This window comes from Syngnathus floridae, chromosome 21, assembly GCF_059516105.1.
Source record: "Syngnathus floridae isolate MCC-2025c chromosome 21, RoL_Sflo_1.0, whole genome shotgun sequence".
Lineage (NCBI taxonomy): Eukaryota > Metazoa > Chordata > Actinopteri > Syngnathiformes > Syngnathidae > Syngnathus > Syngnathus floridae.
The window spans coordinates 1,951,074-1,972,752 of NC_142433.1; the positions used below are offsets into that span (position 1 = coordinate 1,951,074).

Below are 21,679 nucleotides of genomic sequence, written 5' to 3' on the forward strand. Positions count from 1 at the left end.
AGACCCGTCCATATAAGGGTGTTGCACGGACTATACCTGACAGTTTTCTATCTCTTTTTTCATTTATAAATTGAAGGGCTTCAGCATTACGGTAAAGACCTCAAAAGCCGTGTTTACGTTAACTACGGTAACAGCGCCACGCTGTGGTTGACAAAGAATCATTCAGCTACAATCCACTTTATAAACAGGATTATGGTCTCCATTCTTTTTTGCATCGTAATAAATGTCTGCCCTTAGCAATATACTTCATTTTTATCAATTCATTTATTGAAAATTTTATCTTAATATATAATTTAGAGTGGTGATGAAAACAAGGCTTGACAAAGTATTTAAAAACAGCTTTGCAATCTCATCATACAGTACTTACCATTTTATCGATTACAAGTACAGGTACAATAGTATAACACCTAAAAGAAGCTTTTTAAAAAAATGACATAAAACAAACACAGAGAGATACACATATGCAGTCTCTCTAAGAATTGCAATTTTTGACGTATAAACAGAGTATTGCAGAACCATCAAAAGTCAGTCATAGAAAAGCGTTCTACATCTTTGGGTCTTCACACAAGGTGCAACCAGGTTTCAAGTCAGCCTGTCGTTCCATTTGGATGGTGACCGAATGGAATTTATAAGAGGCGTAACAGGCCTGCGTCATCTCTCGCAGAACTGTCTGAGCGTCGACGGATTCATCTGTGGACAGAAGGTTGGAAAGATCATCTCTACTCATCCCAAAATAGGGATTTCCTGCTGCTCACCTATAGCCACATGGGCAGACAGCACAGCCTGGTTGACGGTGAGGGCCCAGATGTGAAGGTTGTGGACCGCCGTGACCCCTTTCACTGCCAGCAGACCATCCCTGACCTCGCCATACCTGACCCCCGCTGGGGCACCTGACACACAGATTTTATTTTAACACATGGGCAAAAACATTCGACACGTTCCGGATGCCAGGCTCACCTTCCATCAAGACAATCAGAATATCTCTCAGGATAGCAAAGGTGGTGCACAAAACTAAGATGGAGAACAGGAATGTGCAGATAGGGTCCGCTATCTTGTATTCTGGCTGAAATAAAACAAAAACATCATTGTTAACTCCTCAACTGCTCCGAGATGGCATCAAAGCACTACTTTTATCTAAATGAAGCACTCAGAGTCTTCTTATGTGCGCTGCTCCTCACCTTGAAGAAGATGATGATGGCGCTGACAAGCACGCTGAGGCTCTGGAGAAGATCTCCCACGACATGCACAAAAGCTGCACGCACACTGGCGTTGGCCTGCTGCATTCGAACCCCTGACATATATTTACAGTGTGGCATTAATTTCATTTCATATTTTGTCTAGCGCTAAAGAAATATTTTGTGTTGTTTTTTCTAGTCAAGATGGAATTGCCAAAACACCAGCTCATTGGCCTAGTGGTTGAGTGTCCGCCCTGACACTGGAAGGTTGTGCGTTCAAACCCCGGGTCATACCAAAAGACTATTAAAAATGGGACCCACTCAATGTAAGGGGTTGAAATGGGGTTCCTCACTGCTCCCCTCTCCCCCAGGGGATGCATCAAAATCACATGGGGATGGATTAAATGCAGAGGACAAATTTCACCACACCCAGATATGTGTGTGACGATCATTGGGACTTGATTCAAAACATACCGTGATTGTCTCCACTCTGCTCTACGTCGACAAGATTGTCAGTGGAATGGCTGTGATTGGAAATCTGGGAGTCTCCTTTGCTTTTTTTGTGACTGTGGCCATGTGAAGAAAGCCCTCCATGACTGTGCCCATGGTTCGACTGATGTAGGGTGAAGGCCATACTGGTCAAAAAACACAGTAAATACATATTAACATCTTGGGAAATGAAAGCAGTTGTGGCATCTCCTCACATGATATTGGCCAGAACAGCGCAGCCGGATGTAATGAGCATGACGGTGCCCTCGATAGTGTAATCGTCGCTGATGAGGCGTTCCACGGCCAAATAAACCAACACTCCTGTTACCAGCCAGATGGTGAACACCGACAGCAATGCACCCAGGATTTCTGCAAGGAGGAAGGAAGAACAAGAATAGACCACCAGTAAGTTAGAAAAGAGGAACTGAGATCAGACAGAGTGAAAACTGTCTAGGAAAAACGATTAATTGTACGTAGGCGCTTGACCTGCACGGTGCCAGCCATAGTTGAGTTTGTGCGTCGGCGGTCTGGAGGAGAGCCAAAGGGACAACAGGCTGATGATGAAGCTGGTGAAGTCCACAAGCAGATGTGCGGCATCGGTCATCACTGCAAGGCTCCCTGCAAAATATCCCCCTGGGGAAAAATAGAAAAATGCAGATTTAGTGAAATTAGACATCAATATAAGAAATGGTATTAATTAAAAATCGCGACTCACCAAGGATTTCGCCAATCATGAAAATCAGGCAGACGACAGACACCACATACAACCTCTTGCTGGCGACTTTCTTCTCTCTCGCACGGTCTTCCTGCGCGTGGCTGTTGTCATGGCAATGTTTGACACCACCATTGACACCTTGATTCACTTCCTGGAGGCTGTGACGTGTAGAAATGGAATTGAGACAACCAGAGGAAACATCATTAATTATATCATAATGTTCTATTCAGCTCTGACTGATGTTTAAAAATGGCACAGCAACACACAATAATCACAGCATATATTTGTTATCCTCTGCAAAGAACAGCAAATATTCATGTTTGTGTTATGCTGCCCCCAAGCGGCCAGGGTGCGCACAGCAGAATAAGAAGCACAAACGTGCATTGAAGGAGAAATAGTGATTTTAAAAGATATTTTATATCTTTTGTGTATGTTTATGGAAAGTGCAATTGCAGTATTGTGAAATTGGGAAAAGCAAAGTTGTGGAAATTATATGAAATATTATATATGTGCAGATTTGAAGAAAACCAAGTCTCATGACCATGCAGTGCGCACAGCTCGAAGGCTTGAAGCGCATTGGGAGAGATCCTCCACTTCACACGTTCTCACAGTAGACTGAATGAAAACGTCCCGTTTGCACACTGCTAATCCTACTAGGTTTTGGTACCGTGTGGAAAAAAAGAAGAACTAAACAAAAAGCAGAATAAAAAGAGCTCAGTTCACTCACACAATAACACAATATAAAAATATATTTCTTAATATTTTCTGGAAAACTTTGTATGATTTAATACTTCAATTAAGCACATTTTATGTCTGAATTTTCAAATATAAACGTCTTACCTTCCCATATTACTGTAGGTACTTTTATTCTTGTCATCAGATATCAGACGAAACTTCTCAGGATCCTTATTAGATTTAAACATGACGCGCAAGAGAACGTCACAGCTGAAGGGAATCCCTCACAATTGAAAAGGACAAAAAAAAAAAAAAAAAACCAAAGGCTATCAAATTTAAAAATAAATAAAAAGTTGACAGAAAACTTTGCTAAGTAATTCTAAAATGCTGGACTTCTGTTGAACTCTTCTCGGACCACTGTTGTCCTTCCTTGCTTTGGAGTTGATTGAACGTCATTACCGTGCAGCCAGTGTGCAAACAGCCAAAATTCACGATTCATCCTCCAAGCCTTGTGACCTGGGTGGGCACCGTGCGCAAAAAAAAAAAAAAAAAAAAAAATACTGGCACTTGTACCTTAAATGAACTATAACTGTACTACCCAAATATTCCACAGGGTGGCGACAACACAATGTTAAAGTCAAAAATCAGTGCATTTGTACCGGTGAAAAGCATTTAGCAAAATTGACTGCGACCTTTGACTTTTCCCATTAGATATACACACACACATATATATATATATATATATATATATATACATGTATATATATATATCCTGCATTACTTTGTGCTGAAATGACGTTTGTACCTTTTGAGATACTAAAAAAAGGCAAAAACAAGTGACTAAAATAACCCTCAGTAGGCTATTTTAGTCAGTTCTGTGGACACTTTAAAGTCGGCTTGTCTTGCCAAGCAGTTGTGCATGTGCATGTGGGTTGCCAGGGGATGCAAGAAGCAGCGAAATGGCCCCCGACAAGTTAGTCACACATGACTGTTCACACTTAATAAATGTGAATGCTGCTTTATAAATCCAAAGTCTCACGCTGCTAGATAGGCAAATGAAAGTGTATGCAAAAGAAAACATTTTGTACATCACAACAGTCTCCTTTAGTTAAGATGCTGGTTGCCCTGGCAACCTCCTCTATCTCCATGCTAATTACCATTGAGTGTCTGATCCCCCCCCACCCAAATAAAAAATGGTAAACAACTACAGGTCAGACTTTGACACAATGCACTGACGTCAGAACGCCACCGTCACGTTCACGCTCCAATGATTCTAGTCCGCTTTGCCAAGATGGGTGGTGGGGATGTTTGAGGGACGGGCCGGGCCGGGCGGCAGGAAAGAGGAGGGCGGAGGAAGGCGAGAACGTGCCCCATAAGTGCCAAGGAGCCCATGACAGGAACCAGACGAGGCTCCACAGCCAATTAACGACTGACCCAGTAGGACCAGGAGAAGGAAACCGCTGTAATGATGGAAGGGGTTCTAACCAGACTGCGGGACTTCTCCTGCAAGGCCACCACCTTTGACACTTGTACGCCCACAGGAGCGTGCAGGGATCCCCGAAGCAGAACTGAGCACCCCAGAAAAGGATTTGCATCCGGAGAGGAAAACAAGCTGGACATCGAGAGCGCGCTGGCCTGGCTACGAAGGGAACTGGTAAGACTGGAAATCCTAATTGTGCAAATTAATTAGAACAATCTAGAAACTTCATGATAAATTGTGTATCTGTACCAGTGAGCATGAATGGAAACACATTCATCCCACTGATGGAAGGATATTTACTCTGTCAAGCTCTTTTGTGTCACAGAGTTCACAGTCAAACTCCAGTAAATCCCCAGGAGTCAACTTCAAGGCATTTATCTCCTCACAAAACGGCCACTGGGGTGCCTCGGTTTCCCAGTTTGTTCCTAAGATACATCTGAGTCTCGTCGTTAAATACCCCCCCCCACCCAAATTTTCGGACATTCCTGTGTGTGTTTGCAAGTCCTAAATCTGCAAGTGTGTCTGTTTGGAGTGTGAGCAAGTGTGAGCTTCATTCACACTTGTTATGGGAACTGCAAGGCCCGCGTGATGTCACAGAAACAAACTCAAGCCACCTAACTTACCCACCTACCTAAAACCAAAGTTCTGACCTATTTGCATGCCAACCTGCCACTCACACACACACACATGGGATGTTTGTTCCACATCATTGTTGAAGCAAACACACTGCAGGGAGTCCAGCTCCCAATCTGAATAGAAGCCCGGCAGCTCATTGGCGTCATCAACTCAATGAAAGGACAGTCGGCGTTTATTCTCCCCGTTCTTCGGATTGCACACAAAAGGTCATGTTTTCAACCACGGCCCGGTCTTCAAGCTGCTGCTGTAATTAGCAGAGAAAAGAAAAGCAGATCAGCTCGGCGGGTGTTTTTTTTTTTTTTTTTAGGACATTCCTTGCTCTTATAGGACTCTTATAGTTGGCAGGATTCTGAATGTCTTATTTGACAAAGGCAGCAATCACACAGTTTCTCATTTAAAAAAAGAAAAAAAAAGGGGCAGAAGGAGAACTGCCGAAAGAAGAATTTACATTTGAAAGAAAGCAGCGCCCGGATAAAGTGGCGGTTTTATTTTGAACAGGCCTACTCAGCTCGACGAGTCTGAATGAGAATGACGAGAAACATAGAAGAAATTTAATGCAAATTTTAACATTTTAAGTGTAACATTGATAAAAAAAAAATATATTCTGGCACATCTCTGCTTGTTAAACTAAAAAGATGATGCACACTGCACAGATGGAGATGCGATCACAAGATCAAGCACTGATCCGGCAGCTGATGGAGCTTCACTCCGGCATCCAGGAGCTCAAGCAAGAGCTGTCTGAAGAAGAGGAGGAGGAGGAAGACGAAGAAGGCAGCTCCTGGGACTCAGAGAGCGAACAAGGAAGCGTCTACTCCAGCTCAGGGGAAGAGGAGACCTTGCTCTTTCCCCTCCCTAAGACACCTTGGTGTTTTTACTCCACTGCTTTGGCCAGGAAATCTTCCAACAGGAGAAGTTCTGTGCCTTGAAAGCTCAAAGAACTCTTTCAACTCCGTCATGATTGCAAAAATAGGAATGGAGGCACCACACATGAAACTCTGCCTCATTATGAATTTAAATGTGTATTGACCTAAAGGCAAGCAAGCCTTTGTGTAAGACAAATATACTTTGACGACAGTATAAGCTATTGTATAATAGTCCCTTCTGGAATAAATAATTGATTTATATCTCACAATACCTCTGGCTGAGTCGTAAAATATTTAGACAGCAAAAAAAACTTTTATGTCCGTTAATGGATGGATGTAAAAAGGTTACATCGCTACGGGCCGTTAGCTGTTAAAGCTCGCTGACCTTACACGACTTTAACGGCGTCGGTTGTTAGTACAACGCCGCAATAAAATAATTGTGACAGGATAAAATTGGGTCTGGTCTTTGTTCATTTTGGTTCCTGAGAACTTTATTAAAGGGAGGGGAAGAATTGCATTTACACCATTTTTAAAAGAATGACACATGGACGTGTTTATTATTGTCAAGCTTCTTGATTTATTTTCAAAAGATGATAGGGACAATAAAGACAACGAGAGCAAGAGTGGTTTTTTTTGTCATACTACCAAAGTGTCTTGTCTCATTTACTTTAAGGGACTAAAATGAAAGCACATTTTGGTATAAGTGCAAAACATCATGCAAAAATTTGATTTTTTTCTTACCCTGCTTGATTTATATATAATTGGCGTCCATTTTTTTTCAACAGATTAATAATCCAGTTATCATTTAAAAGTGTTTAACGCCTCAGAATTGTGCACGTTTACTGAGAGCCATTCCTACTTGGACCTCTTAGATTTATTGCCGATAGTCTCCTGCGTCTTCCAGACCGCCAAAACTCTCCCTCCTCAGTCTTTGGATCTCGCTGTTGAGCCCCAGAAGTGTTTGAGCCAGCTGGAGGTCCTGCGAGCGCATCTCCAACTGCGGATAGGAAAGCAACTCACTGAGGTCGTCATGTACACTTGCTGTATTGTATTATCTATTTTGATGATCTAATACAAAATAATATTTGCAGCATGAGCATATTAAAGTAGTAAATGCGCAGTCCCAAAGTGTTTAAAGTCTTTGGCAACATCTTTGTGTTTAAATTGGAGTTGAGTTACATTTAAACAGAAAAACGATGCTTTGTCGCCGTCTTGTGGCATTAACAGGTATTGCTCTTCAAGACGCATAATAGAATATATATTTGTTCTTTTTTGCGTTACCATAATTTACATTTTACCTGATGCAGTGCACTGCAAACATGAATGTTCTAGTTAAATAAATAGAAACACAATTAAATATGTTTTTCAGTCAACTAAAATTATTTTTTTTAGTAATAAATCATCTGCCTAATAAATCATCTGCCTCCTTTGGTCCACACTTGCATTTTATGTTGGCCGAGATGGTTGTACTTGGAGAGCTATGAAGTTTTTGAGATGGTGTACAGCAATTGTGAGAACTTACCAGTTCAGATCTCAGCCAAGTGATGGCTCCGTCAATTTGGGCCCTCCTCAGCTCCTCATTGGCTTCACGATTCCTGCTGATGCTGAACCGCTTGGCGCGGACGGTGTCCGCCGGATCTTCTCGAGATTCCCCACTAGTCCTGAAGGCGTCAATCAGTTTGTTCTTGATGTTCTCCAAGACCATGGTGGACAAGGTGTCCTCGCTGTGGCTCTCACGGTTCATGCTGGGAGTTGGAGGACTTACGTGGGATGCTGAGCCTCATGTGTTGCACTTTTCAGGCCGCTCGTTAAAACTTTCTCCGGAGCTCCTCGTTGGATGTTTCTGTCTTCTTCTCCTTCAAGGCTCGCTCTGCCCGCCTCGTGTGGAGCTGCCTTGTTTTGTCATTGTTACTATGGAGAAACACCCCTCCTCCCTTGGGTAGCCCTAATAAGAATGGTAGATCTTGGACAAAGACTATTGTTGCTTCCAATAAGAAGTGAAAAGACCACCCCCCCCCCCTCTTCTTCCCATCCTAACCTAAGCCACCACACCCTCCCCCAAGTTTTTTTTGGTTCTCATTCAATGCCGCCCCCATACAACTCAACTGTGAGAAATGTGTTAGGAAGGGGTTCTCTTTTGGTCGGCCTGATGTACAGCGGCCAGCGAATGCATCAAAGCCCCCCGTGGACGTGGCGGCCGCTTCGCAGCCTAAATAAGACCTGCTTGTCAAGCTTAAAGGACAGACAGGTCGGGCGAGGAGCGAGACACTGCTTCAGTGTTAGCCCGTTCCCCAGCACAAAGGCCATCCTACAGTGAAATACAACCAGGGCCTTTGTGGTCCAAGTTAAGTCCATTCCCAGTGGGCTATGTGGGATGGTTTTTGGCAGCTGTGAGCACTTTTTTCCTCTGACTTTTTCTATAGAGATGAGACAGGGTTCTAACTTACGGGCTTTTTACACGGAGTAGAAAGAAGACAGCACAATCGGTCAGCAGTACAATTGGATTTTTCCTGGTAGTCATTCCTTACTTTGTTGCTTTTGGTAATGAGTCATGTGACACAACATAGCTGTGCGAGAAAAGGATGTATGAGCAAACTAGCCAAATATATAGTTAAAAAATTTGCCGTGTAGCCCCTAAGGATTTGCAAAGGGATGGAAAAGTTTATTTCTGATGGCTTTTTGAAATTTTCCATGGGATGTTACAGCACATTTCATCATACTGACAACACCAAGAACTTAAAAAATATTTTCTTCACCTCAGTTAAATTGATAACACTGCGTTGGCCACAGGTTGATAAATATGAAGAAGCCTACTGTATCAAACTACAAATCTTTTCCAGATTTCTTCAGGTTTTGAAGAAAATTGTAAGTTTTACCTTTCTAAATGCAGTAGTAACTTTACAACATTCATGGTGTTAGGATGGTTTATTACAGCTCTCTGTTCAGACTATTATTGCTTACAACAAACTATAACTTTCTGCTTCAATACAGCGCCTCTGCTGCCCTCTAGCGGTACGATTGTGTAGGAACGCAGCTTTTGCAGCAGGTCCGACTATTTTATTTCCACTGACACATAATGGTTGTAAAAAGTTCACAATATTTACCATAGTAATCAAACATCTCATTTGTTAATTCAATTTGATTTAGATTTTTTTAACCAAAGGTGCGGCAGCAGGATTCTCACCTTCTATTTTACGTTTCTTGTGTCTACTCCGAGTTCTTTTCTGACCTGGCTCAATTTTTTTAAGCGGTGGTGTCGGCCCCTTCTTCTTCTTCTTCTTCTTTAGGCAGCTCAGGGGGTTCGGGTTGTGCGGTTTCCTTTTCCTCTTGGTCCCCCGTCTGTCTCCGTCCTTTTTAGTAATGCCCTGTTCTTCTTTCAGGCTGCGAAGGCTCTGCTGCTCCACCGGGCTCACGAGCTGGCCCATCTGGATGGCCTGAACCCGGTCCAGCGACGACTGGCTGGGTTTTTCAAGCACCATGGTGTTTTGGATGATGTAGAGAAGAGGGGCGCCTGGGATCTTCTGAAGACCTGTTGTCAGCTTGTAGTCCTGCACAATAAATACATTTAGGCATTTTTAAATGAACTTTAAATGTGACATTACATTACCTGTGTGGCAACAAAGTAGTGATGCGGGTTTGTGCCCTCCAGCATAGAAAGCAGGCACTTCGATGCAGGAACTGGACTCTTCATATGCTCACATTTCCTCACTTGATACCTCTGCAAAATAATTCTGGCCCCAACAAGCTCTTTCCCCAGAGTTTCCAATTCTTTTAAAGCGCAGCTTGGGACACACAAATACACAAATGTATGTTTAAAGAGTGTTATTTTCTTCGACATTGATTATATAAGGAAATCAGTATACTCACTTGGTGGTGCAAAGATGTACCTCGCCCATAAGATACTTTGGCATTTGTTCTTTGATTTGAATCTTGTTCTTTAATGCTGCTTGACAGAAAGTTCCGTCAATAAGAACCTGATAAGGTTCCCGAAAGTTAAAATTGTATTTGTAAAAAGATAACGTTTTCTTGGCTATTTTCTGTCGCTTGATCTTCATGACGGCTGATTGGATTTATGCAATAAGTTTCCCTAAATCTTAAATTTTAAAATTATGAATGAGAACGTTGTAGTTAGAGCGCTATCGGAAGAGATCAATGTTACATTATGGCAGCGTGAACTCACGCGACATGCAATGTGTTTACTTCCGCAGACTCCGTTGGGAAACAATATGAAGAACAAAGGTTCCGGTCAGCGTGGCTACGGACATTCATTTGATGTTGCATTTCATTATTTGCAATATTAAAACATAGAATGGTTTTTATTCAACATGGTTATTATTGTTGCTGTTGTATTGTTTTGCATTAATTTCGTGGTTTCCGGCGATTGTCAAGTGAATAATTGCTTTGTTTTTATCGGAAACACAAGGGTGCATTCCGGAAGTGCGTCAGATGTACGGCTCGAGTAAAGTGTCAGCCGTCGACAGAGTCGCTTGTGATTCACAGCCAAACGTTAGTCTTGATCGGGCATTTGTGTTGACAGGTTGACGCGTAACTCCTTTTCTCTTGCACCCCCACCTACTATGGCAGCCACCGACCCCCGGCTGTCGAGTGACGGCGGACCGACCAGCAGAGGAGGGTACCCAGGTGGGGAGAGCCGCAAAGACCGCGACGGATCGGGCGGTGGTAACGGGGAAGACGACCGGGACCGAGGCAATTTCGAGTGCAACATTTGTTTCGACACTGCTAAGGATGCTGTCATCAGTATGTGCGGCCACTTGTTCTGGTACGAACCGAGCGAGAAGGGCTTTGGGATTGGGAGTGCCGTAAAATGATCAAACGTGACCTGCCGTGCGGCCTTTATTTACCTCTGATTTAATGATAGCCATCTACGATTTACTGAGCATTACAAATCAAAGGTGTGTGTCCTTCACTTTACTTCATAAAACGCAAACACGCCTTTCTACATGATGGCTTATGTGTGACCTTGTATATTTTGACATAAATGGCTGACTTGCTGCTTGTAACACATTAACTAGCTTTCTCAGTTTGTGCAGATCAATGATGATTAAAGTTCTCGTTACTCAAGGAACAAAACACAAACTTGTGTTTTTAGAGCAAACTGGTTCAAAACGTGATCATCAACTTTAATCTAAGACTCACTCAAATTTGCATCTTTGTGGCCAGTACTTATTATTTGTTATCCAAATTGTGCATTGGATATTCATAACATTAACTGCAGGGAGTGCAAGGCATCTATCAGGCCTTTATTTGCACAAATGTATTTTTTATCACACTTGTGATCATTAGTTGAGTTGCCATGCTTCCCCACCAACCAGCCCCCTTGCCTTTGGCCTCCCCTAGGACCTCCAGACTTTGTAATATGATGCAACAATCAGTAAGGCAGCAGAGTGATGACATCGGTTCACCTGTTGCAACTTTCCATAGGAGTTGCCATAAAGCTCTCAGAATGATGCAGTGCAGGTCTACTTACAGCAAAATACAATATGCAAATAGTGAACCCACTTTTAACTGGAAAAATATTAATGGGGGGGAATGGCATTGAAATTATTTTCATACAATGTAGTCTTAAATAACCCTAAAATAGTATTTGCCTAATGACCCGCATACCCGTTTGGATTAATCTGTTCCACTCTGGGGTCATGTGACATCACATGGTCGCCTGCGGCATGAATTTATGACAGTCAGAATTGCAGTAGAGATAAAAATCGACAAAAATACATTTGACAGTGTAATGTGTTATTCAGTATTCAGCTTGGGAGTCTTGCCAACAGAGTTGGACAATTTGTTCAGTTGCGTGCATATTCCGAAGGAATGCCAGCTATCTGGGAGCTGCTGTTACACAAATACTACTTTGTGTGAGTGTGCATCTTTTTCTGAGTCCCTTTGTGTGTATCTCTGTGTGTTTGTCGTGCTTGGTCTCTCTCAGCTGGGTCTTTGTGTCATTCAGTCACAAACTATGTCAAATAGAACATCTAAAAAGATAATAATAAATGCTGTGTACAAGAGGGGTTAAATATTACAAAGCACAACTACCAACATATTTTTTCAAATTAATAATTGTACCCTTTCTCTTTTTTCAGCTGGCCCTGTCTCCATCAAGTAAGTTTACCATCATTAACTTTGCTGAGTAGTTTATGGAAATAAGATCAAACAGTATTTTTTTTTTTTAATTGATGTGTTTCAAGTTCTGGTCTTAACTATCTAATGATGGTGCTGAGCTAAGCTTAATGGTCATTACACTTGCGTGCGACACGGCACACGTAAGGTGACTTAGTACAGCTTAAACATACTAATGCCTTTAATGCTTCTGGTTACGCGTCTTTCTGTGTGGCACACTTTAGCTGGATTTACACGGCATGGTTCAAGTGACACACATTACACTTTCATGACAGACAAAAAATATTACTTGCAGACATGTATTTTATCCTCTGCAAAGAATGACTAATATTAGCCTTTGTATACTGCCCCCAAGTGGCCAAGGTGCGCACACCAGAAGAAGCAGCAAAATGTGTGTTGAATTGAAGCAAAAATGTGGCAAGACTGACCATATTTCTTTCCTCCTGCTGCTCTGTTCAGTGGTTGGAGACGAGGCCTAGCAGACCACAGTGTCCTGTGTGTAAAGCCGGTATCAGCAGAGACAAGGTCATCCCACTGTATGGACGAGGGAGCTCCAGTCAGGAGGACCCTCGGTGCGCCCTTTGATCATCAGACTGTGTGAAGGCCTGACAGTGTTCTTATGAGTGACTATTTGTGTTGGACTTTATTAGGTTGAAAACTCCCCCACGGCCTCAAGGACAGAGAACCGAACCAGAAAGCAGAGGCGGGGTGAGTCTGGTTTTATTATATTGACGCTGTCTGGACAAAAGTTGAATTCATGCACATTTAGCTTGTTTACCTTTCATTCAATTCCAAGTGGCGTGTGCTTTTTAGATGTTCCAGGGTTTCAGCGACACCAGTTTTCACATGTCGTTCGGCATCGGCGCTTTTCCCTTCGGGTTCTTCACGACCGTCTTCAACGGCAATGACCTTTTTCACAGAGCAGGTAGAGTCGTTAATAAATGATCTATTTCATTTAGAATTGATTGTAGTCTGAACTTTGTTGTACCTATTTCCCGCATCCCCCTCCATGGTGTCTTTCCAGACCAATACCCAGGTGATGCCCAAGGCAACGGCGGTAACGGAAATCACAATTGGCAAGATTGCCTCTTCCTGTTCGTGGCCGTTTTCTTTTTCTTCTGGCTGCTAAGCGTGTGACAAAGAGGACGAATGGCGAAGACGGACGGACGGACAGAGGGGAAGGGATGGGTCACTTAACCTGAGCCACATACACTCATGTCTTTTTTTTTTTTCTTCCTGGGAAGAGCAGTTGTTCACAAGAAGCTTCCAATCTGCCTTTTGTTAATAGAAACAGTGAAAAGCAGCTGTTGAATTACACTGTACAAATAATTAGTCTGTTTTTAGGGGGTCAGAAGAAGACAGTATTATGTGGTCAGGGTGACCAGGTTATGTCAAGTGAGTGTAGTTCACCCCTCTACCCGCTTCTCGAGGCCCAAGACAGTGATGGATGGAAGAGCACTGACTCCATTGGTTACCATAACAACCTTTTTCTTGCCTTTAAAAGGCCAAAGAGTAGCAGTTTGGTTCTGAGTCATTGGTTGTGTGTAGATATTTGTCTTAAAAATGACTGCCAGTGCACTGTGATGCCATTTAAACCTGTCCTCATTTGTTCAAAAATGTTTTTCTTCTACCAAAGCGTCCCAAAATAAGAGCAAATGAGAAGAAAAAGCGAAATCTCAATGAACCATATTGGGAAAATGATTTCCGTCAGACACACAGCAGTTCAGTGAACTGCATCATAAACCATAAACCACATCATGTATGTCAGAGCGACTGATCCATTTGTATAAAGATTTGTAAATGTTTTTTCTTGTCCTTTTAAATTCACTTGTAGCAAATGCACTGATAACCAGAATGCTTTTTCTAAATTTTGCCACGCGACATTGACACATTTTCTGCAAGTGTGTACCAATACAAAATAGGAGCTTGGCTAATGTGAGACTAAGCAAGACATTAAAATTTCTATCAAGGCAGTCACAATGTTTTGTGTCTTAATACATGGTCGAACTCTGAACACAACCAATTTTGCTTGCTCATGAGATCCAATATAAACCCTGATGCAATGTGTTGAAACATTAGTAAGACAGTGGGCATTTTGATTTTTTTTTTTTTTGACACAAAACTATTTTTTTAATACAAATGAACAATATTTACGCAGTCAAGCGTATTTATAAAACTATCAAAAAATATTCTATCAAAAGAAATGACGTTGGTCCTTTGTATAATATTGGCAACAGGTAAAATATTCCTAGGGCTAAAGCCAACTTGCATGAACAATAGATGCAGTCAATCAAGAAAACCCGCATCAACTTTTGACATGTACATTTCGGCCAAAAACATTAACATTTAAACTTTGAAAAATAATTCAAACGTGCAAAATCAGCATTTTTTGGGGTAAACACAACAATCAACGGCCCCCTCAGACCCCCGGCTACTTTTCAGTGTTTTTGCATAATCACTTCTTTTTTTTGGGGATCTTGTTGGATTTGTTCAAGATCTTCATGAGATTTTTGGACATGAAGTATGGCTTCTCCTGAGAGCCATCATTGCGTTCCAAGTCTTCCACTGTGAAGAGTTTGGTGCAAAGTTAAAATATTTATCACACTGGTTTATCTACTCTTGAATTTAAAAAAAAAAATCTTAGAATCGAAGCCTTGTTATTGTGTACTCACGGAAGCAGAGGAAGAGTGTGTCCACACACATGCTGTACACACTGAAGAATCCGTGAGCGATGAGGTAGCTACCAAACACTACCGTCTGTGAAGGTCATTTGGAGAAACAACATTAAATGACTTACTTGATCACATGGGTAGATGAAATCAACAAAGTCATACAATGATTGGCGTCCAGTAGTAGTTGAGGGTCTCTGACTGTGCTGTGCTGTGCGGAAGAGGAATTCGGCCAGAGAAGAAGAAGAAGGCCAATACGCCTGCAAGTAAAAGCTTGGTATTACTATTTTGCTCAATAGGGATGCTTTTCTTTTTTTTTTTTAAATTAAAAATGTGCAAAAAAAATACGTACCCACTCCACCCACTACGAGGAATTTCCCAAAGAACAGCAACAGGTCGGTCACTTTATCTAGTATTACGGCTCTGTGAGGAACAATTATGTATTACACTTTTAAGATTCATAAGTGAATAGAAGATTTATTGTAAACTAATTATAATCAAATCAGTACAAACAAACTGTTCTTTCTAAAATGTCCCATCTGTCCATTAAAAAAAAAAAAACAAACGTGGACTTTAAGCACAAACCTTATTATGTTTCTCATGATCAGAAAGAAAGCATTCTTGGCTGAGGTACAGAAGTTTTTTCCATAAACAGCAATCTGTGGAAAAGCACAAGTACTGCATTACAAAAAAAATAACAATCATTTAAATAATACATATATTTAATAATAAGATAAACATATATTCATATATTGAGCTTACCATGATGTATGCATTTCTATTGAGAAACTTGATGCACTTCTCCAGGCACCAGAAACAGCACTTCATGCAGCACAGAATAAAACGTGCAACCGGGTTTTGAGCCGCTGGGTGGTGATAATACGGGAGACAAAAACATCAGTGGCCTTTTTAAAAACAATATATACTAACAGTACAGTAGCTCATTAGAGGAGAGAGGCTTTACCTCTGGTTTTGTGGTCAATGTATTCGAGGAGGCTTCTTATAACCTGCACCAAGGTCAGAATCAAAGCACCAAATGCCAAAGAGCCAACATGGTACCTGAAATTATTTGTGGTAGGTTAAGAAAATAGATATGGTGTCATGAAAAGATTAAGAATAATTTTGCAATACAAACATGGACTTACCTTAGTGTGCGCACAAAGGCACTGCACACGGGGAACATGGGGATGTCATCGGGTTTTTTGTAAGCCCAGTAGTAGGCGGCAAAGGCACCAGCTAGGGTGCACTGGCCCAGAGCGATGACAAAGTTCATGCACCAGAGAAAGGCCACCACATTGTAGATCTGAAGGTTGAACAGGTTCCTCTGGAAGAGCCCCTCCGTGTTGTAATTGACAAAGATGCACGCAGCGGAAGGGCAGGTTGGGTAATCGGATGCGTTGAAGGACTAAAGCAGTGAGGGAATGGAAAAAAAGCAAGAGGCCGCATTCAAAGTCATGCAGGACTGATTTTCAGGCCGCCAATCGAGGCTATATTGATTTATCTGACCTGAGGGTCACAGTCCACGGTGCCGTTGATGCGCTGACACTCACTTATACTGGAGTTGAGAGCCACCACTTTGTAGGATGCTCCTCCCGAGGTGGCTAGATACCTGTATCGATTAGCTTAGGAGATCAAACAAATGGAGTCGTCCGTATCCACATGCTCACAATGAAAGGATACAATGCAGTGCTACCCCAGTAGGCCACACAAACCAAGAGGAGAACAAACGTCAACAGAGGATAGAACAAGGTGCTCATCATTTGACCGATGGCCCTGTGGAAGAGCGCATGTTGTTTAGAAGAACACACCAGATGTACAGAATTAAACATCTAATAAATTGCATCACAGCATGACTCACTTGCTGGACTCTTGGATGAGCGCGATGGCGATGAGGATTCTGTTTCGGAGGAAGATGAGGAGTAAGATCAGGATGGCTTCCACCACGGAGAGGATGATCACTGCGGAGGCAACAAAAGGAACAGGACAATGAAAAAAAAATTACAGCATTAAGATAATGGAAGATAAAAATGCCTTATTCTTATTTTCAGAAAATATGTTCACACATGAGATACTGTACGTCGCTGAGTAAACTCACAGAAAGCTAACCAAGTTTCTTGCACTTTTAGGTAAAAGCTGAAGTTGGTGGTGAAACCAATGTCAGTAATTGTAGCAGAGAGGTTCTTGTAGTTTGCATACTCCCAGTAGCAGTGCCAAATCCCTGGAAAAAAAACACACAATGCTTTAAAAACATGCTGTGAATCAAATAAATGCTGTGATTGCTAAACTTTCTATTTCAAGTGGAATTGTTGAGTTCAAAGTCACCATATGCCCCGGTGCAGAGGACAGCTGCAATCAGGAGCCACACCATCACGCCAGCAGTAAATCTCAGCAGGAGCAGGAACAACAGACTGAGCACCATGGCTATTGCCAGACCACTGCAGAAAACAAAAAAAAAAATGGTACTGCGTATTCGTCAACAGGTGGAAGAGCAAGACATCAACTCACGCGAGGATCCAGGGCCATGATGATGCAAAATCCTCAAAGATCCTGACCCCTATGTCCCTGGCGCTGAAGCTGTTCAATATGTCCCTGGATCAAGGCAAAAACAAACAGTTGCTAGTTGGCAACTATTCACTAAGCATTCTAGTAGCTCCTAAATTGATGCAGCGGTAAAGAAAAATGCACAATTGCAAGGCACAGAATTCAAATCCATCACAGGAAAGTCTAATATAAATAAATATTGGCATCCAAACCAAGACTGAACACATGCGAGAAAAAATAAAACTGAGCATGTCTCAATATAACACTGCTGATTCATGCATAGCAACGGGACTGACTATAACCAGACGCTATTTGAAGGTTGGACACACTTACGAGGCAACCGACCCTGTGCTGGTGATGAGGACAACAAGTGGATTACTAAAGTGGGTCTGCTTTTATTTTGGTATTTGACAGTGATGTTCATAATGTGAAATGTTCTTTTTTGAGGTAACATTGCTCTGCACTTATTTATTGGCTTTACCCCGTGCCGTTCTTGATAAGGCTGGCTGTTTCGTTGACAGATGTTGGCAAGCCTGGAATGGTGGAAAAATCCGGTGGAATGCTCCCAAGCAATTGGACATCAGGCAAACACCTTCCAATAACTGCAAAGTGAAGAAAACAATCAAAATGATTTATTGGGGGTTTTTTTTTTCCACATTTGAAGCAAATATAAAAAAAAAAAAAATCCAGCGGAAACTCAGAAGTCAAACAGTCCGTTTTATTGAACTTGCACTCACCGGAGGTTGTGGGAATAGTATAGAAAGGACACAGATCCTTTTCCACAATGTCTTTAACAGTCTAAAAATAAAATGATTCAGTTAAGATTTAAGTTCTGGCAACATAGTCATACAGAAGATATATTATACAATCTGTATTATAACTTACCAAACGAGTGTCCGACAGGTTTAAAGACGGTGCACAGAGGCTTTGTGTGAAAACATTTGCAGGCTTTGCAGTTGGAGCGAAGTCTAACGGCGCCACGAAGGTGAATTCACTCGGGCACTTTTCCACACATATCTGGTTGGAGGGGGGCAGCGTGATTACGGGTGGAGAAAGGCAGCAAGTGTAGCAAAGAAAAAAAAAAAGTTAGTTCATGTGCAAAGCATTCTACCTGTGTGGTTGGACATTGCAACCCGTTGAGAGCTGCTGCCATCACATTCACTCCCGTTGCACATTTGAGAATGTCAAAGTAAAATAGCGAGGGTCGGTTTCTGAGAAAGAAGACAGAAAGGGAAAAATATGAACTGACGGCGGATTAATATACTGTATATTTTGTAATCTGTGCAGGTGAAAGTTAATCACATGTTTGGTCCGGTGCCACAGAACCATCCAGTTGAGTTTTTGGGAAAGAGAACTTGCCGGGGATCTCCGTAGAGCCATGCTGACAAAAAGGAAGGACGCACACAAAAAAATGAAACCAAATGACACAAACGGCTAAAGATAGACTAAGCCCACATTCTAACATTTTGAAAACAAGGAGTGCCACAAAAGATTGTCATGGGCTGTAGAAAAATAGACTTGGACAGCATCCAATAATGTATTTTAATAAGGTCCTATTGAGCTGGCTGCACACAGACTTTGTGTTGACTTAAGATAAGGAAGTGGGTGCTGTGTGTTGGAATGAGTTTCATGACCAAGCTGGTCATCATTTAACAAGCTCAATACTTCTATTGTATTTGTTTCTTGTAAAGAGGAAGTCATTGTGAGGTTTAATCTACATACTATCCCTAAGGGCACTGTTGCCATTTTTTTTTAATGCAGCTACTAAGGTAAATTAACAAACCTTGATGTGCTTACTTGTGTGGTGTTGAACGTTTGGGAGATTGCGTGCGTTTGTCTGGTTAAGCTTACCTAAAATCCCAACTGCGATGTAGCCAAGGATGACCAACATAAACAAAACGCAGCAGATTATGTCAGTGCACCCTCTGGGGAGAAAAACAGGAGGGCAAAATGTCTTAGTGAGCCGTGTGGACTTTGCACAGAAATGTGTTGTTGTCATGGGAAAAAAAAAATGCAGAAGGAAATTGAAGCTCACCTCTTCCTTATGGGTCCATTAAAGGAGGGGTCATACTGGACAGGTTCACCTAGACAAAAGAAAAGACAAGGAAATTGATTTCTATTCTATATTTTTTATATTCTAATATTTTAATGGTTGTTTCATGCACATTATATTTTTAAAATATTTACATTTTGTGTTTTAGTTACTGTAAATTTGCAATCAAAAAAAGTTAATGAATGACCAATTGTACACTAATTGTATGACTTGGTAACTTACAAGTGCTGTAAAATATTTAAGTACAGGGTGGTGGTGTTGCTGGTGGAAAAATGTTTCCTGGAACAAAAAAACTGACTAACCAGGATGTTACTACATTAAAAGGAAGATGTGTTAAAAAAACACCAACTGCAACACATCATTTGAATGTGTTTTGAATTTTGCAATGTTGTTGACTGGTACATTATGCTTTCAGAAAGTGGGATCAAACTCGAAAACCTTGAAGATAAAAAAAAATTCTTGCAAAAAATATGCCTTAAATGTCAAACTGGCATGATGTGCATAAGATGCTGACGTGAGCTAAGAACTAGCTAGCTAACATGATCACACATACACATTATTAGTAGAGCAGTAGACTAATTAAAATGTTTAAGCATTGCATGAACAGGTAATAAAGATTTTATGATGGCAACAGTTTGGTCATCCAAATATTAAGCAATGTCAATAGCAAATGTTTTGAAATCAAAACAAATCAGAGAGCAAAAAAGGCTGGTCCACTTTATTGTGAATATTCCAAAAAAGGGAAAAATATATCCCACGGTGGGATATCTATATTGGGATTCCCACCGCTCAAGAGTTCATCCTCAGAGAGTAAATAGTGACAACGAAGGAACCTGTTCATCAGCCTCTTGCTATGACACAAGTGTCACATTTCACAATGCAACTCGTAAAAAGGTTCAGGGTCATTCCATTTAAAGACGTCTCCGTTTTATAACGTTTTTATAGCGTTGACGAGAAAATGGGGTCACAGGGAATAGCATTCCGAGTCATCTGATGACTCAGCTTCTGTGTGCAATCAGAGCAACATAATCATAAAATGTCAAATCGGTCACTTCCTGGTTATAGAGCTAACTCCAAATGATTCTCATTTAGATTATGCATCGGCCTTACGCAAGATTAAAAAGGAAAGAGACCTTTCAAAACATGAATTTATTTAAGTGTTAAAACCTAGTAACTCGTTGAAACCTCTTTTGTATTTGTACTAATCACACATCCACATACAATGAATCAGACATTTTGTTATTGTTTAATAAAAGGTCATAAAACACAAATAATCACACAAACATCTCCCGAGGCGTTTTTGTATTTTATTCCAATATATGAAATGAAATATAATCTGTATTTACCTGCAAGGAGGGTTTATTTACTATTGCCTTGTTAAACCTCCCATTCTGTCAATACACTTGTGGTTCCATCAAAAGAGAAGCAGAAGTGTACAAAGTCCTATACAAACCTTTTGTAAATCTGGATTGTCAGAAGGAATGAATGTTTTCTCAGGCAAAAAAACCCCGATTATTATTAAGGAGCATAAAAAATTTTCTTTATCCATATTTTCGATATAGTAACTTGTTTTCTACAGATATAAACAAAATAAATACAGCTATACTAGAATACTTTATAGCTTATCTTTTACATCTATTACTACAATTATTACTTTAGAATTGCAATGAAATAATTAAATCTATATTTTTGTTTGGCGTAAAAACGGAACAGCGTCGTAAACCGAGAACTACGTGTACTGTGATTAGAAGATGTGTTTTAAAAATCAACGATACAAATTAGCATAAGAATTATACTGTGAAATGTTTAACACCCGCTTATTCAAACGTAAAAGTAAAGACTTTTTGTATTTAGTCCCGTTTAAGCGAAGTACAACAAAAAGTCTCCCGAGGTAACGGGTGATGGCGACTTGGCAACTCACCGAACTCCGATTCCGGATTTGTCTGCGTTTTCTTGCCCATTTTCCACCTTGACCCCCACCTATCTTCCTCGGCTTGTCACTTACAACTCACTTTATTTTAAGTAAGTCAAAAAGCCCTCAGGAAAGGGTAGAATAAAAGCTTTTAAGAAGTAACAGTCGAGTGAATCTTTTCCCAGCAGACAGTTGTTACTATGCAATGACGGTGCCAAGTGCGCACCTGTGTTGGGAAGTGAACCGGAAGTGTCCAGGAGCACGCGCGTTTACAGAGGCCGGAAAATATAAACATAAGTTTAGTTTTTGATAGTTTTTTTTTCAATAGTCCTTTAT

General features: G+C 41.2%; 6 protein-coding genes across 6 annotated transcripts; 2 read left to right on the forward strand and 4 right to left on the reverse strand.

Annotated features, from left to right (window-relative positions):
* Positions 1-245: 245 nt before the first annotated feature.
* On the reverse strand, positions 246-3,576 carry slc30a8 (solute carrier family 30 member 8). Its single transcript, XM_088365260.1, has 9 exons — positions 3,220-3,576; positions 2,380-2,537; positions 2,151-2,297; positions 1,880-2,033; positions 1,650-1,810; positions 1,179-1,291; positions 958-1,063; positions 756-890; positions 246-690 (listed from the first exon to the last, which is right to left on the reverse strand). The coding sequence occupies exons 1-9, from the start codon at positions 3,300-3,302 to the stop codon at positions 545-547; spliced, it is 1,203 nt and encodes a 400-aa protein (XP_088221386.1). The 5' UTR covers positions 3,303-3,576; the 3' UTR covers positions 246-544.
* An 826-nt stretch (positions 3,577-4,402) lies between these two features.
* LOC148379742 (uncharacterized) lies at positions 4,403-6,645 on the forward strand. The gene is made up of 2 exons (XM_088364256.1): positions 4,403-4,708; positions 5,824-6,645. Exons 1-2 carry the CDS (start codon positions 4,520-4,522, stop codon positions 6,094-6,096), a joined length of 462 nt encoding a protein of 153 aa, XP_088220382.1. The 5' UTR covers positions 4,403-4,519; the 3' UTR covers positions 6,097-6,645.
* On the reverse strand, positions 6,602-7,990 carry LOC148379743 (alanine and arginine rich domain containing protein). The gene is made up of 2 exons (XM_088364257.1): positions 7,556-7,990; positions 6,602-7,030 (listed from the first exon to the last, which is right to left on the reverse strand). Exons 1-2 carry the CDS (start codon positions 7,775-7,777, stop codon positions 6,908-6,910), a joined length of 345 nt encoding a protein of 114 aa, XP_088220383.1. The 5' UTR covers positions 7,778-7,990; the 3' UTR covers positions 6,602-6,907.
* Positions 7,991-8,674: 684 nt separating this feature from the next.
* Positions 8,675-10,250, reverse strand: utp23 (UTP23 small subunit processome component). Its single transcript, XM_088364254.1, has 3 exons — positions 9,901-10,250; positions 9,641-9,815; positions 8,675-9,581 (listed from the first exon to the last, which is right to left on the reverse strand). The coding sequence occupies exons 1-3, from the start codon at positions 10,086-10,088 to the stop codon at positions 9,177-9,179; spliced, it is 768 nt and encodes a 255-aa protein (XP_088220380.1). The 5' UTR covers positions 10,089-10,250; the 3' UTR covers positions 8,675-9,176.
* A 230-nt stretch (positions 10,251-10,480) lies between these two features.
* On the forward strand, positions 10,481-14,141 carry rnf5 (ring finger protein 5). Its single transcript, XM_088364255.1, has 6 exons — positions 10,481-10,813; positions 12,132-12,150; positions 12,628-12,740; positions 12,819-12,876; positions 12,982-13,093; positions 13,193-14,141. Exons 1-6 carry the CDS (start codon positions 10,611-10,613, stop codon positions 13,303-13,305), a joined length of 618 nt encoding a protein of 205 aa, XP_088220381.1. The 5' UTR covers positions 10,481-10,610; the 3' UTR covers positions 13,306-14,141.
* Positions 14,142-14,270: 129 nt separating this feature from the next.
* Positions 14,271-21,585, reverse strand: slc44a4 (solute carrier family 44 member 4). The gene is made up of 22 exons (XM_088364251.1): positions 21,353-21,585; positions 19,414-19,462; positions 19,230-19,303; positions 18,681-18,759; positions 18,490-18,589; positions 18,264-18,395; positions 18,116-18,176; positions 17,860-17,980; positions 17,343-17,426; positions 17,160-17,272; positions 16,933-17,055; positions 16,696-16,795; positions 16,518-16,610; positions 16,344-16,446; positions 15,983-16,242; positions 15,802-15,896; positions 15,600-15,703; positions 15,423-15,496; positions 15,190-15,260; positions 15,003-15,097; positions 14,841-14,925; positions 14,271-14,733 (listed from the first exon to the last, which is right to left on the reverse strand). The coding sequence occupies exons 1-22, from the start codon at positions 21,390-21,392 to the stop codon at positions 14,624-14,626; spliced, it is 2,166 nt and encodes a 721-aa protein (XP_088220377.1). The 5' UTR covers positions 21,393-21,585; the 3' UTR covers positions 14,271-14,623.
* Between the last annotated feature and the right edge of the window lie 94 nt (positions 21,586-21,679).

Coding starts and splice junctions, on each gene's coding strand:
- slc44a4 (XM_088364251.1), bottom strand. CDS start 21,392: ATGGGCAAGAAAACGCAGACAAATCCGGAATCGGAGTTCG. Junction 16,447..16,517: donor TACTGGGGTAGCACTGCATT/GTATCCTTTCAT, acceptor TAATCGATACAG/GTATCTAGCCACCTCGGGAG. Junction 14,926..15,002: donor ACTACTGGACGCCAATCATT/GTATGACTTTGT, acceptor TGACCTTCACAG/ACGGTAGTGTTTGGTAGCTA.
- rnf5 (XM_088364255.1), top strand. CDS start 10,611: ATGGCAGCCACCGACCCCCGGCTGTCGAGTGACGGCGGACCGACCAGC. Junction 12,741..12,818: donor TCCAGTCAGGAGGACCCTCG/GTGCGCCCTTTG, acceptor GGACTTTATTAG/GTTGAAAACTCCCCCACGGC. Junction 12,877..12,981: donor AACCAGAAAGCAGAGGCGGG/GTGAGTCTGGTT, acceptor TGTGCTTTTTAG/ATGTTCCAGGGTTTCAGCGA.
- utp23 (XM_088364254.1), bottom strand. CDS start 10,088: ATGAAGATCAAGCGACAGAAAATAGCCAAGAAAACGTTATCTTTTTAC. Junction 9,816..9,900: donor GTACATCTTTGCACCACCAA/GTGAGTATACTG, acceptor GTGTGTCCCAAG/CTGCGCTTTAAAAGAATTGG. Junction 9,582..9,640: donor ACTACTTTGTTGCCACACAG/GTAATGTAATGT, acceptor TTTATTGTGCAG/GACTACAAGCTGACAACAGG.
- slc30a8 (XM_088365260.1), bottom strand. CDS start 3,302: ATGTTTAAATCTAATAAGGATCCTGAGAAGTTTCGTCTGATATCTGAT. Junction 2,538..3,219: donor ACCTACAGTAATATGGGAAG/GTAAGACGTTTA, acceptor TACACGTCACAG/CCTCCAGGAAGTGAATCAAG. Junction 691..755: donor GTCTGCCCATGTGGCTATAG/GTGAGCAGCAGG, acceptor TTCTGTCCACAG/ATGAATCCGTCGACGCTCAG.
- LOC148379742 (XM_088364256.1), top strand. CDS start 4,520: ATGATGGAAGGGGTTCTAACCAGACTGCGGGACTTCTCCTGCAAGGCC. Junction 4,709..5,823: donor CCTGGCTACGAAGGGAACTG/GTAAGACTGGAA, acceptor CACACTGCACAG/ATGGAGATGCGATCACAAGA.
- LOC148379743 (XM_088364257.1), bottom strand. CDS start 7,777: ATGAACCGTGAGAGCCACAGCGAGGACACCTTGTCCACCATGGTCTTG. Junction 7,031..7,555: donor CTTGGCTGAGATCTGAACTG/GTAAGTTCTCAC, acceptor TCCTATCCGCAG/TTGGAGATGCGCTCGCAGGA.